This window comes from Watersipora subatra, chromosome 10 (assembly GCF_963576615.1).
Source record: "Watersipora subatra chromosome 10, tzWatSuba1.1, whole genome shotgun sequence".
NCBI classification, from domain to species: domain Eukaryota; kingdom Metazoa; phylum Bryozoa; class Gymnolaemata; order Cheilostomatida; family Watersiporidae; genus Watersipora; species Watersipora subatra.
The window spans coordinates 56,107,788-56,123,488 of record NC_088717.1 but is presented as its reverse complement, the minus strand read 5'-3'; the positions used below and the strand labels follow the sequence as shown (position 1 = coordinate 56,123,488).

At 34.2% G+C, this 15,701-nt stretch overlaps 1 protein-coding gene across 1 annotated transcript; it reads right to left on the bottom strand.

Moving 5' to 3' along the window:
- Positions 1-1,262: 1,262 nt before the first annotated feature.
- Positions 1,263-15,629, bottom strand: LOC137406517 (protein Wnt-4-like). The gene is made up of 9 exons (XM_068093106.1): positions 15,509-15,629; positions 11,100-11,344; positions 8,399-8,412; positions 8,208-8,281; positions 7,894-8,037; positions 6,944-7,040; positions 5,756-5,861; positions 4,539-4,773; positions 1,263-2,172 (listed from the first exon to the last, which is right to left on the bottom strand). Exons 1-9 carry the CDS (start codon positions 15,586-15,588, stop codon positions 2,001-2,003), a joined length of 1,167 nt encoding a protein of 388 aa, XP_067949207.1. The 5' UTR covers positions 15,589-15,629; the 3' UTR covers positions 1,263-2,000.
- Positions 15,630-15,701: the final 72 nt, after the last annotated feature.

Genomic DNA, 15,701 nt, shown 5'->3' with positions numbered 1-15,701 from the left:
CTAGCTTGTGTAACACTCAGAAGTATCTGCATATTCAATACTGGTGCACTGAATTCAATTAAAGATGGAAAGGGATGTTGTATGTTGACATTGATGATGTTATTTTCTCATAGCAATAGCATACTACGGAATGTTTGTATAAACACTGACTTTCCCACATTTATGTTTATATAGCTATTATACTCACATTAGCCTTGACTATGCTTGCGCTTTACCCTACAGCTTTGACCATATTATTCAGTTTTATGCTAGAGAGCAGAGAATACAGTTGAATCTTGATAACAAATAAACTGGTACAATATTACTAGGAGAATATTACAGTCATGGGCCGTATGACAGGGAAATTTCTAGTATTAATATTAGTGTTTTAAAGTACTTCATGATGTAGTTTTTAGAAATTGTTTTAATATATTTAATGTTTAATATTGTTACAGTTGAGACTATCAAATTTTTTTGCCCACCTGATACAACAAATTGTTGAAGTAATACTTTGATAATGGGTTAAATGAATGGAATTCTATTAAAACCTTTAAAAACATGCAGTAGTGGCCACAGCAGTGTGTACTGCAATGTTGATTGTTGGTTGTTGCTAATAGAATGTATAGCCTACACATGTACATTTAAGTCAGCGTATAATCACAGAAGGCTGCATAGACTTACCAGTCACTTAAAAGATACTTCTGCTGCCAGATGGAACAAGCATTGTATATATGCCTCACATTCTTTTGGACACATCTCACATAAACCACCGTATTTGCTCTGGAATCCTTATTAAAATAATCTAGTTTGCACTAGGCACTGTATTAAGGCATTTTTAGGTGCTGACTGTATTTGTTCTGGAATCTTTATTAAAATAATCTATTTTGCACTAGGCACTGTATTAATGCATTTTTAGGTGCTGGTATAAACAGTGCTTATATTTTTAGTTTAAACATATATAGTGCACTAAGCACTGATTGCATTACACTGGTCCACATGCTATTAACACCCTGCACAGTCACTACCACTTCAGTAGAAGCATTCATGGCTGTTCTGCACTACTGCTTTGCTAGCTGTCTCAAGCCTGCTTGCTAATAATAACGATATACCTTATCGTCTACCCCTGAAGATACCTCTTACTTTAGTACGTTATGTTCTACTCAGTTTACATAGTATCATTTTTTATATCGAAGCGTATGTCCTACGACCCTTCCCGTGCCACAGGGTGCTGAAACTAAGACTTTAGCTAGCCCATTGAGATAGACTTTGTATTTGTAGCTGACATAAAATTATGAGAGACGCTATTAATGATTTTAGTGTAGAAAACGGAAGCAGTTTATTTATCACCGCAGCTCACTAGTGAGACTGTTCATTCTCATCCTCAAATTATTACATAAACAGCAATAATCAATAATACAGTATCAAAGTGAATAATCGTTTGAATAAAATTTAAAACGCGTCAAATTGTTCATTCAAAATTAGCATAAGAACATTGCTACTGTGTAGTCTTTTTTGATAGCTTCCTGCTCGTATGCTTGAGAACTCATATTCAGCTAGTGAATGCCCTGAGGCTAACTATATAGACAAGCAATCTTATAGCCATGAGGTAGTATAATATGATAGAAAGATAACTAGCTGTAGAGAGGCAAGCGTGCTGATTTACAGAATTGGTAAATAGTAATACTACAGTAAAGGTTATAATGTCTACGCTTTGATATAAAATTATATAGTTTCTATCTACAATGGCTTTCATCTGTTATAACCTTTTTTCTTCTTTTAAGTATTGATGACAAAATGCACAATACCCACAATGCACCATAAGCTGCACATATTGTAATCATCAGCTTTTGTTTGGCATAAACATAACTAGAAATGCTTGGCAGCGTGTAAAACAATTGTGCAACATATAGAGGCACTGGCAGCAAAGTTATTCTGAAGGTTATTCACATTCCTCCAGCACGTAGCTTTCTACGCGTGACAGAAGTAACTGGATGACTCGTAGAGTGACTCATCGCAGTCATTCATTTACAGTAGTATTCCGTGACATCGACCTTGCAGACATCACACTCCACATAGCAGCACCAGATGTGCCTACAGTTGCATCTATCGTTGGTTTTTGTATGTATTACTTTGATGTATCCTCTTCCACAGCACATGGTGTCACACGAGTGCTGATACTCGTCTCCACATTTTCTAAAAGGAAACCGTGGAGACACGTTACCCACATCACATGGTTTCATCAGTAGTTCTACCAGCCGATGTATTAACACTTTGAAGCTAGCGCCTGAAATAATTTGAGATGTTATTTTCTCACCAAATTCTATGGCAGAGGATTGCATAGTTTCACTTTGTTTTCTTTGCTTTTGGTTGAGCTAGGGCTATGAAATTTCATTCACTTTGTCTGATATAGGTTTTAAGTGTAATTACAAAAGTTCATTTTGATTGAACAATGAATTCTTGAGATATAGCCAAAATACTGAAGGCATTTTTAACTGGCGAAAAAATAAAAGATGGGTACTGACAAAGCATTAGTATCTAATGAGCCACTGATTGAAGTTTTTGGTAATGAAGACGCAGAAATATACAAAGATAGAAAAGCTTGAAAGCTTCTTCTTTTCAGCAACAAGAGCTTGCCACTAAAGCTAGTTGTTATTCTATTCATATAAAGACACCATCTATCAATGTCGGTGTACTGTAATAATTATGTTTTTCAGTTGCCACTAAAACATCACTTTTTGAGAGTTTTGAGAGAATGTGAAATGGGAACTATACAGTCTATTGCTTTCTGCAAACTTCGAGCTTCAAAATAATATTCAGTCCCAAAAGGAGTTACTCTAATCTATGTGCTTTCACAGTTTATGGAAAATGTATTTTATGGTACAGAATCACTGGATCTGCTTGTACACGCGGGGCTAGACCGTTATATAGGGCATCCAGCAAATGACTGTTAGTTGAAACCTGAGTGACTAGCAGTCGATGAACACAAATTCATTGACTTGTGAAAGACAAAAGAAAGACAAAGGTGAGTCTTTCCTTAGTAACCGAGGATCTTAACCATCAGATTCATAGCTTCCTGGTCCAGTATTGAGAACATCGCAGTTAAAAGGAGCTTTTATTTACTATACAAATAGTAAGTTTCAAACATACCAAACATGTCTGCCACCTGAGAAAGTTATACTATATAAATATTCAAATATAACTTTCTGACAAATGGAATTGTTTAGTCACATAGTGAGTTGGTGCCAAAAATTAAAAAAATAGCCTGCCAACTTATATGAGGTGAGCGGTTCTAATGTCCTGTTTGACCTGAAGTAAAAATTATTTTTAATACTTTTGTTATAGACACATTTCAGTAACTAACCAGCAGTGTTCAAAATATTATTTTTTACAGTAAAAATTCCCAACTCTGCTCAAACAACGAAAGTGAGCTTATAATTTAGAATGTTAAACTTATATTTGTCCATTTACTGATAAAAGTTCAATTCCTATAAAATAAACACAGACAGATAATCACAGCTGTCTGTCAGAGTTTACTGTCTGTCAGTTTGTGGGTAACATCGAGTTTGAAACTTTGACTAAAAGTGAGTGCAGTTCAGAGACTATTTCAGTTTGATCATGGGGCTGGACAAGTAGGTGACAGTGTGTGTACTTTTAGTACTGACTGCAGTACAACCATGAGAAAGAATCTCACACAATTCAGCGACAAAGACATCCAGATTGCCACTTGATTAATCTGACAGGAATATGCGCATATGTATATTAAGAGTATGTGAAACATCGCCAATATTTAATTGCGTCATGCATTATTTGAAAATAATTTAGCTCGAATCGGCATAACTGAAGCAAAGGTGAGCTAGATATCGTTTTGTTCCAACCCACAGAATGTTAAAAAAGTTCAACATCGGTTGTTCTGCATTTAAGGATAGATATCTTTAAATAGGCTTGCATTCTGACTCCTTTTTTAAAAATCAAACTGCAGAGTTCTCAGAATGTTGCTGCTACAAAAACAGATCCTCTTTTGCGAATGTATTGGTCAAATTCTGGATTTTTTTAACATCAATGTAGCGCATCATTTCTTATTAAACTAATCTGCTCTAATAAATCCTTCAGATTAAACTTTATCTAGTTTTATCTAGTTTTATCCAGATTAAACCAGTTCTACACTGCTAACAGTACTCCGCAGCCCTAGATATGATTTCCACTTAATCTGAAATATTGTACCATATTTTATCCTGTTTACCAGCTTAACAACGCCATGATATTAAAGAGAAGAGTTCAACCTTTTGAATGTCACATGATAAACCCCTTTCACTTTTCTCTAATCTGGCCATTTTGTTCTAATTGCTTGAAGCCCGAAGTGTTTTTGGGTTGCATGGAACGTTTGAGAACTCGATTCTATAATTTTAGCATACAAATAGCATACAACATAGGCCAACATACAAATGTAAAATGTCTAAACACCAAGAACTCAGGCTACTAAACTAGCCTGACAGAACAAGGCTATACGCCTTAACAAATGATGAAACTTGACCATATTAAAATATCTCTAAAATGTGTACCTTCCAGTTGTACCATAAGAGCCTCTACGTGGGTCTCTGTTGCAGTAGTCTGATGAGCTTGTGTAAAAAACGAATGCATCAGGAGGCGTGTCATACAACTCTCCTCCAATATTAAGCAAGTTTTTAGATTCTTGTGGCGATTCTCTCTTGTTATGGGGAGAAGGGACATATATAGCCCCACCCTTGTCTGGTTCCCTCAAAGCTGGTCGGGCCTGATCATACATCTTCAGCAGATCTAAATTTGCCAGCATGATAGAATAAAGAGCAGGAGAAAACGACTCCTAAATGATAAGATGCTTAGCTCACAGCTTCTAAATATTACATCATTGTAGAACTATCTAAACACGCTTAATTTAAATTTCATTGCTATCTGTACTTTAATACGATGGCCTTTAGCAAATAATGCAACTTTACAATTAGTATTTCAACTTAGACCAATGTGTATAATCTGAAAATCAGTGTTGAGTGGCAAGCCTGAAGTCATCGAGCTAAATGAGAAATGACCCTTAACCTAACCATCATCAAGGTATAATTGATGGTTGTAGAAATATATATACATGTAGATATAGATTTACTCTCACTATAGCTAATTACTTAAAAGAGCAAACCTATATTGGCTTAAAACTGATCTGCAGTGATTAACTAGCAGATAAATACTCTTTATATTTTATATTATACTATAATTTACTTTGAATATGATGCATTGAGTACTCTTCTTCATTATTCTTTACGAAACTAGTGTTTCTAACGATAATATATATTATAATATATATTATAATATATATTATAATATATTATAGTATACATTATAATATATATTATAATATACATTATAGTATATATTATAATGTATATTATAATATATATTATAATATGTATTATAATGTATATTATAATATATATTATAATGTATATTATAATATATATTATAATGTATATTATAATATATATTATAATGTATATTATAATATATATTATAATATATATTATAATGTATACTATAATGTATATTATAATATATATTATAATATATATTATAAAATACATATTACAGTAGGTATTACACATATTGTGGTATATATATAAAACTGCTGTCTAGTTTTTAACAATAACTAATGAATATGCTACACTCGGAAACACAAAGCATGCTACAAAAAAAGTAACACCGGTGTATACAACAGAGCATCTTGTTTGGAGCAATCGCTATTCATGCGTACCATTGTGTAACTTGAAACGATCCAAATCATTCCAACAGGTTTTCAGTTCACAGGACCCAGACATTCCATGGCACTTGCATTTAACAGTAATTGCATTTTTAACTTCCTGCAACAAAAGTAATAGTGGTTATTGTGCTGTTACCTTTCTGTAACAAATACAATACTTGCTTTTGCATAGCTAACTTCTTGCAACAAAATAATGACAAATTTTATACAATTTCCATCATTTTTAATTCAATCAGAATAAATCTTTTTTTAACAATTTCTTGTCTACAATTTGTTATAATATGAATCATCTGAAGATTTTTGTTAATAACCTCATGAAATCGTAAACCACAAAGATGCCCAGGATCTTTATAAGCAAACTTTAGAGCTTATATTTGTTTAAATTTATCAAAAGTTCATCCAGCAAAATAAAACTGCGCAATAATGTTCTCTCTAGTGTCTTCTGAGACTAATTTGCTCAAGTGTCAATATAATTACTAGTCGTACTTATTATTATTATTATGAACAATCTTTATTGTGGTAATCAATAGTCATATTTTACAATATGTTTTCTATAAAGTACCACAGCAAGTAAACTAACTAAAAAGCAGTTTACAAAATAAAAAACTAATGAGTGGTCTGACTAATATAATAATGTTGGAACTGAAAGCATAAAATATGTAAAAAGCAAGCTTGAGGATTGAAAAAAAGTTCCCACACCGGGAGTTGAACCGGGTGTGGTTAAAGCTAACCAAATAAAAACTTTCATTTCAGTTCTATTTGAACAGTTATATTTCGTTTTTGCAAAGCAGTCCTTACCCTGGTTAGTAATATTTAGTACCTAAATAGAACAGCTTCAATATCGCATAAAATGTTAAATAAAAGAAATTTCATCCTGAAACCGTGAAAGTGCCTTGAAAAAATGCACACAGTAAACTATAGTGGTGGTACTACTCTGAGTGACTACTGTAATCCGTTCCTTGTTTTCAAATTGTTGCTGCGATTATAAATATCTTTTGGTTCAAGTATCTATTGCCTACTCGCTCAAAGACTGCAGTAGAGGAGACAAGTCACAAGTCAACAATGTTTGCCAGCCATGTTGCCATGGAGATGTCTTGACCTTATTCATCTATTTGCATTAGTTTTCCTTATAGAGAAGACAATTCTAAGGCTCATGTTTATACTATTCATGGAGCTACTCACCATTCTTCCAATCATGGAGTTGTGTATATTCATAGCCGCTTCTTTAGCAGATTCCGTGTTTGGCAGCGTACTGCCTACAGATATCATTTGCTTGTATCTAAACAGAGAGTATACATATCACATAGCTGGTTGAACCTCCAGCAGAGAAAATGCTACCAAGGTGACACTCAGCTGCCATCTTGATGAGTCATAGATAACACGTGACACAAATAACTGCATATGTATACTTGGCAGGTTCTCATTGCACTAGACTGGATTTACACTAGTTTGTACTCAAATGCTTACACAACTTCCAAAAATCTTCTGACTGCAATTCGAATCTATAAACTTTAAAATTTGAATGAGAAGACAATTGACAATTGAAATGACAAAGAGGTGTAATAAACTCTACTTTTCAATTATTTGAATTCAATTGTTGAATTATGTAAAGTCTAATCTTCATTAAGTACTAGTTGACAGTACTAGTAGTACTAGTTGAAGTCGCTTATGGCTTACCATTTTAATTACTGATAGACAAATGCCTATGACTTACCCTTTTAGTACAAGCAGACAAGCGTATATGACCTACCAAATTACAGTACAAATGTTCTTTCATAACAACACGACAGTTGGTCTTTTATGGAAACACCAATTTATTAAAAAAAATATTGAAACGTTCAAGCTCAAAAAGCTTAGCTCTCTGATGAGCTTATGATTCTCAAAGTTATCCAGAATTTCATGAATTCACTGATGACAATTTAATGAAAGTAGGATAGATGCAAATAGCCGTGATTTACAGTACCGAGCAGGCAACTTTTCCTGACCTTACTTCTACATACGCACACAAATGGTCATAACCTCAGCAAGTGAAATTTCTTGAAAATTCTGGAAAACTCTTGAAAACAGAAAATTGTTCCCTCACTAATTTTTTATAGGTGTTGCCAAAAGTTAACAGTTTGTGAGAGACTTACTTTTTATATTCCAGGTCTGTGAAGCGCTCAGATAGTTTGGAACCAATTTTGAGATTAACGCTGCACCCGCTGGTTTGAAAAAGATCATTCGAGTCAACATCGGCAGCGGAGCCAGAGTACTGTGGTGATCTGCATCGGCAGAAACTACAAGCAAGAGTTGGATTGTGCCTAATTTACCGCTGGAATGGTATAGAGCATAGAATAGTGGCAGTTCCTTGACACTCAGCGAGCACGCGCTGGGGCTGTCCTCCTGTATCAAATTGAAATACTAGGGCTTAAGAATGTAGTAAACAATGATTATTTTTGTTGTTTACCTCAGAGAGTCTTTTGAGCAGGCAACTGCTATGTTGATAGTTATTTGGGCAGCAGCCAGAGCATAGACATATGCCTGCTCCCTAGTTCCTGTGTAAAAGAGCAATACTGACATCAGTACTATTGAGCATACCAACTGTTGAATTTATAGAGTTACCAATGCATGGATATATACCAGAGCATAGACATATGCCTGCTCTCTTGTTCCTGTGTAAAAGAGCAATGCTGACATCAGTACTATTGAACATACCAACTTTTGAATTCATAGAGTTAACTATGTATGGAGATACACATCTTATTATTTGCATTAAAACTATAATACATGTATATTTACATTCATTCATACATTCGTTGAGCAAACTTTATATTATTCTAGGCAAATAGTGAAATATATGCAAATGTTAAGTTTCAGAACATAGAATGAAAAAGGTTACTTTTCTTCATCATTTGCACACATAATTTACCAAATAAAAGGTGAACTATATTCGTATTTTTTAAAATCACAATTCATAAACTAATATACGATATATTTACTAATAAATTGCTATTTGGAAATACAATATTTTCAATTATTTTGCAATATGTAGGTTAAGAATATATGCAATTATTAGGTTTCTTTTTAAAATCAAAAGGTGAGTTGATGACCAGAGAGACAGAATTTATAATTAGATGAGCTGTATAGAAGGACTTGTACATCAGTAATTGTAGCTTTTGAAATAGTATTCATCTCAAATTATTTTAAACACCGTGTGAGCTCTTAATAAAAGAAACTTGTTGGAGAACAAGCGGCTGATAATCTATCACAAACTTGTCCGGCAACCATTTGAGTTATCTATCATGACTATTGACTTATTTGATAATAAATTTAAAAGTCAAAGGTAAGCTTAGGTTTCTAAACAAATATCTCAAGGTCAGGCCTCAGCTGAAAGTTTAGCCAGATGAACACTGACTTGTTGTATGAGAGAATGGTGAACGGATACATAATGGCATACTAATGTGCTTGTATGAATAGCAAACAGCTTCATTGAATGAGAAATGAGTTCTCTACCACAAAACCGCTTTGACCCATTCCCTGAGTGTGTAGACCATGAACTCTCCTTAGCACAACTGTATCTGCCTCCCGACATATTATCAGCGTGTTCATGCAGGTGCTTGTTTTTTTAACCATAAACACTATGCAAAAGATATATTTAGCCATAACGGATTAAATTATATTGTTTGTTTTATTAAACTTATACAAAACATTTGCTTTTTCAAATTTCAAGACCATTTTGACAAACCCAAAAGATATTACAAATGTGAAATTCTCTTTCGACCCAAAAATTTGATTTAATTATACATCTTTGTATATTTAGGCTCGTTATTATAGCCTGTGAGTTAATTTCAGGCTGGGTTTTGAACATTCACCCTAAAAGGCTCACTCAGCCAATATTATCTCTACTAACCGGTATATATAAAACAATACAATCTGCTATACTATTGCACTGACAACCCGAGCTGGGAGTTAAAGATCGAATAAATGAACAACTTTGTGCGCAGTAACTTGACAGATTTTAAGTTATATCTAAAGGTTGTTGCTCCTGAGTTAGCTGTACCTTTAAAATCTTTCCTCGATTACATAACAATTGCCACATGGCAGCAGATAGCTTAACAGATACTAGCATCAAAAATACTTCACGATTTATTGTCATCTGTGTAAAACAGCATATGTTGGATTTTTACAACTGTGTTCGTAGTCATAGCCACTGAGCACATGGAAACCAAAAAGTGTCGAAACAACGTAACCACATTTTTATATTGTCATTACGGATTACTATAATAGATTGCTCACGCTCAAGTTACCAGCAGGGAAATAATAATAATAATAAGCAAGTTTCCTCAGCATCATTTATGTCTTGCTCAATCTACTCGACACAGGATCACTCAAACGGAATGCTAAGTTATGCATTTACAACAAAGTGAACTTCATAACTTCTCTTATAGCAGCCTATCAAAGTTAGATCAAAGTCGAAAGTACACAGTTGAAGCAATTCAATTTGACACAAAAAGCACGGATAGCAGAGGATGCAGAGAATGTTTGAACTTGATCTCTCCTTTCCTATTTGTTCTTAATGACAGGTAACTAACTAACTACTTTTGTTCATTTCGTAGCTCACAAATATTAATTTATAAACAAATACGGATTTAAAGTCTCTAATTCATCATTTTTATTACCAAACAAGATCGGAAAATAAACAAGCTACAAATGACTGGCGTAAACAGATGAGTCACTTGCCAACTATTATTGCGATATTCTCTAAAGTTTTGGCTAATTGAATATACCGTTGGCACCAAACGCTATATGCAAGGGAAGACAATACAAATGCTAAAATGGAAGGGGTGCCCATGCTCTGTTATAACTGTGTTTTTTGCTTGTAAATGTATTCTTAAATAGCCAGAAGTCCAAAATCATCACCTTCCTTTTTTGGCCTACAAATAGCCCTAGTCATCACACATCCTCTTGTAAATCTGTTTTAATAAAAAGCTCACATTGTCTACAATATGTTATTATATGTAGGAAGTTGCATACTGCCTAATTATTCCCTAAGCTGTTCTTTGCTGGGCGTTGGATCTTTTTAGAGTTTTGTCTATTCAATTGTAAAGTTAATTCTCTCGTAAAAAGAGATGCAATGGACTATTAAAAAACGGAAAGAAATTCAATGCTATCATTTAATAGAATGGAAAAAGCAAAATGTGATATCTGGCGGTCAATAACATTGACTGAACATCAATGATAAGGCTTAATTGATTTGATCAATATGGTCAAAATTGTAAATCAATTTTGACGAAAATTTATTTTCTGATGTCTGAAAAAAGCCGATTTAACTACTGAGCCGGTGCAAAAGTATGCATGCCTCTCTGGAGTTCAGGAGAGATCGTTGGGAGCTCATTCAGAGAAGAGCAGTTCCATCGGCTGTTGTTGAATGCTGCCTGGCAGTCAGACACAACTGAATGAGCTGTGTGCAGGATGATATCTGATAGCCCGGGGTTCTTAGTAAATAGCCTCAGTTGCCTTCGGGTGAGGATCTCTTTGTTTTTTACCAGCGAAGAGTCTTTTCCAAGAAAGTCGACATCCTCAAGGTCCCATTTGTGCAAGGCCCTGTCAAAACACCAGCTGCTTGTAAAATAATACATTTCAAATACTTTTTCTTCAAATACCTTCAAAAAATCAACATTAGTTGATGTTGGGCAGCATTTACTTGTCGATTAGCAATGAAAAAATTTCCTTCAAACTAATAAAAACATGTAATACATTTAGAGAGTGGCAAGTTCTTTGTTGAAGCTGAAATGAAGCTGTACAGGAAATGAAAACAGTTTTGTAACACCATTGAGACCCTAATCAGTTGTTGTGTATAATCAAACAAGTTTACATACATTCCATGAATACATAATACTGACAAAACGTTGTGTAAACGGCTGAGCAAAGTGATCAATTTCAAGGCTTCAATTTATTCTGACAGTACAAATGAATTTATAAAAAGGTTTTGTAGAGCTTTTTGGGCTACGAATATTTGGCCTTGTTTAACAAGATTGGAGAATGTAAAGCAATTATATTAGCAGACAGGGAAACAAATGAGACTATATTCCTCTGAATTGACAGCCTGTTATTAATGGATTCTACATATTTGATTAATGTTGCAGTACGACTAATTAAAATTAATACGTAGCATTTTTAAAACTTTAGAAGTGATTCATCGAGATGCTTGGATAAAATCTTTATGAACAGCAACCTCTATTATGTTCAGCTATGACTATTTGCGAGTGCCTTTGCCAAAATTTAGCCATGCAGGCTCCAGAAGGACGCTCGAAGAAATGTAGCCACCGATTGACCAGCCTGTTGCTAAGGAATGATTTCCCGAGTCCTTCAGTCGCAGTTACCGAGTACCGGATACTCTCTCACATATTTTACAAGCCAGACAAATACTTGAGAAATCAGAGAGGTCCTCTCTAACGTGTAAAGTTGTTGACAAGAGATAATACTTACTACTGGGTAAAACAAACACGGTTACTCAAACTCGGCTTGAACTAAATTCGTGAGTTACATCACCTTGCTACCTCCTCATGCCATAAGGAAGAATTTTGTTACACAGTCTATGGTATAGAGCACGTCAATCGTCAATCGTAATACCACGAGGCATGATTCTACTTAAAGCTGCCAAATGGGAATACCATTTCAGAACTTTTAATTGCCACATTAAATTGTCTCATTCTGCGCCTACAGACATAAATATGGTGCTGAGCTATATCTGCTTATTACTGGCCGTTACTGATAGTATTTGTGAGTTAAACCTTGTCTTTTTACTCATAGATTTAAAAGAATTGTCAGATTTGTTCTCAGTTTGGTATTTGACAGATATGAGGTTTAAGGATTGGTGTGCCAGACAGCAGGAGAGAGCTGCTGGAAAGGCTATATTTTTTGCTCCGTAACCTTAGTCTGTTGATGTAGTGGAGAATATTTTTTCATAAACTGGAGCCTTTTTCAAGAAAACGAGTGGTAATAAATTGAAGAAATTCACAAAGGCACCTTTGGCTAGGCCTATGGGTTTACTAACCTTTACTCATGACTAGGTGAAAAGAGGAAAAAATTTGGGCACATAAACTTGAAGTCATATCTAAAGATTGTCACTCCCGAGTTAGCTGTACCTGTCAAATCCTCTCTTGATTACATAACCATTGCCATACGGCAACAGGTGGCTTATTAGATTATTAGCAGATATTAACATCAAAAATACTTTAAACTTCAACTAAATTCATCATCTACATCTATGTGAAACAGAGAGTATTGAAGCGTTGTTATATTGTCATTACGTATTACTACATATTATACATTATTATAAATATTACTGTACAATCATTTAGTATTATTATAATAAATCGCTTATGCTCACGTGACGAACAGAGAAATCATAGTAAGAATAAGCAAGTTTCAGAGGCATGTTTTATGCTTTCCTTCATCTACTTTGACTGCGACACAGAATCGCTCCAATGGAATTCAGGTTTGTAATTATAGCATTTGTATCAGAGACCAATAAATATATTTTAATTGAAAACAGTACAGCTCAGCAATTAGTGCAATGTCGCTATAAACAGATTAAAGGTTAGCTGTATTTTATTGCTACTATTTACCAGATATTACCATCAGTTGATATAACTTCCACAACATGAAACTGTTTTACAAGCGGGCTACATTAGACAATTGATTTATACTATCTGATTAAGGGACCCATCTTAATAATAGTCAGGTAGTATGCATAAATATTCTATTCTTGCGGACTTTTCTGAGTGTACAAGATGCTCAGCGCAAAGATCGTGCAGTATTGAAACTTTATTTGACCAATTGGGACATTGATAATTCCATCTTTCCAAGTGAAGTATTTGCCGACGAGACACAAAAGAAAACATTGTAAAAAATTATAGCAGAAATAACAAAAAGAACATTTTGTAACGGAATGATCAAACACTTAAATCTGTTAGTTTTCGGTGATTTTACAGATTAGAATATCATTTTAAATGTTAGTTCAAACCCGTGAATCCGATTTCATTTGCTCAGAATATGTCTGATAAGAGCTGTAGCAGACCTAATTATGTTAAATTCTGGGAAGACTACAAACAAATCTCAACTTGTTCACCTCAAATAGCCGCAACACATCTGTTCCGATGTTGTCCAACAGCGCAGCTGGGCAGACCCGAGAACAAGAGGAATAATCTTGCTTTATTATTCAATACATCTTAGAGTAATGTAATATTACAAAAAATATAATGATACAAAAAATGAGAAAAAGGTTTTTTGTCTACAGGTAAGTGCATATATAACCACTAGATGTGATGCACGTCCAAGGAGCAGCTGCGGTTCCCTGGTAAGGGAGCCACTAATGATTATTAGTAACACAAGGACAAGGGTGGTGTTAAGAAGGGAATCCAACCACAGTTGTTCACGTTTTACATCATTTCAATCTCTAAAGCTGCTCAAAAGAATCCTAACTTTAATGTTCAACATATTTAGAGCATGGTAATAATACACAAATATAATAATACAAAAAAACAGAAAAAATTTCTTTGTCTACAATTAAGCACATCTATAATCAAGATACATGATCCATTTTTAAGGAGCAACGGTGGGTCAGGGCTTGTGAGCAGACGGCTGGTAATTTAAGCCTTGGAAGAACTATTGGTAGTGTTAAGGAAGGGCATCCAACCAGAATTTCTTCTTCGCTACATCAGTATTAAGTCGGTAGCCTGTGCTCAAACGAACCGAGGTGCCTTTCCCAGAGGAGTATTAGACCAGAATCTACCTCTGAGTTTCATATGTTAACAGTTTTTGTTTCTTCTCAAATAATCAACCGGCTTTTTTCTTTGGAATTTAGTTTGAGCAAGAACTAAACTTATGTTAATATACGGAGACATACAAACTGTTTGTAATGTACCGCGTTATTCAGTTATCCTTATTAGGCCTACCAATTTTCAGCAGAAATTCATGAGAGGAAATATAATAATGGATTGTTGGAAATAATATTATAGTTAGATTTAATGCCGATTATAACCACTCCTGATAGATCTATCAGAAGTAAAAATGCAATAAATCATTACAAATCAGCCATAAAACTTATTTGATCAGAGGTGTGAGGGTAAAATCTATTGAAATCTGGAGAAGATTAAAGTATTGATGACAACCCAGTTATGCACGAAGAGAGAACATAAAGATACAACCAGCAAATGGGAAATACAGTTTCCTCGATTAAAAAGATTAGAATTATATATAAAATATTGAGAGATGCTTGGAAAGATAACGATGTGAGAATAAACGAATATCCAAGTCTTTAAATAATATCACCAAGAATTCAGAAATAATAAAAAACTTCTGATAGAAGTTGGAAAATAATTTCAGTCTATGATTGGTAAAATTAATTTTTTCAATGATTAAAAATGAGCTAGCCTCTTAATATAGACTTAACTACAAGGCTGGATAGCATTGAGAGAGGCCTATCCTTATTCCACAAGCCAGGGTTAAGAGAGGTGTGAACATCAGCACTATAGATACCTTATCATGTATGTACCAGCATAAGTAAACATAACGGTGTTAATGGTTTAAAATGATTACTCAAATTAAGGGAAGGTGAATACAGAGTTCAGAGGAGGAATCGTGTGAAAATTTTTATTTAGTAAATATTGCAGAAATTTAAAAAAAGGCTTACTTAATGAATGTCAAGCATTAACAGGCTGTAGTCTGTAGTTTACGCATTAAGATAAAGTAATTAATACTTACAGCCATTGTATGGATTGAGTGTATCCAATGATATGCAAGATGACGAGTAGTCGAAGACAGGAAGAGTCTGGAGGTAACATAGTCTCGAGAAAAATATTCCTCGTACAAATATTAAACAAAAAAATTAGATGTTACACAGCCACTCGGCGGAAAACGAATGCATTGTTACAACCTGCAAAGGCTTGTCACCAGT

Coding starts and splice junctions, on each gene's coding strand:
- LOC137406517 (XM_068093106.1), bottom strand. CDS start 15,588: ATGTTACCTCCAGACTCTTCCTGTCTTCGACTACTCGTCATCTTGCAT. Junction 5,862..6,943: donor ACTCCATGATTGGAAGAATG/GTGAGTAGCTCC, acceptor CTTTTGTTGCAG/GAAGTTAAAAATGCAATTAC. Junction 4,774..5,755: donor TCGTTTCAAGTTACACAATG/GTACGCATGAAT, acceptor TGGCAAATTTAG/ATCTGCTGAAGATGTATGAT.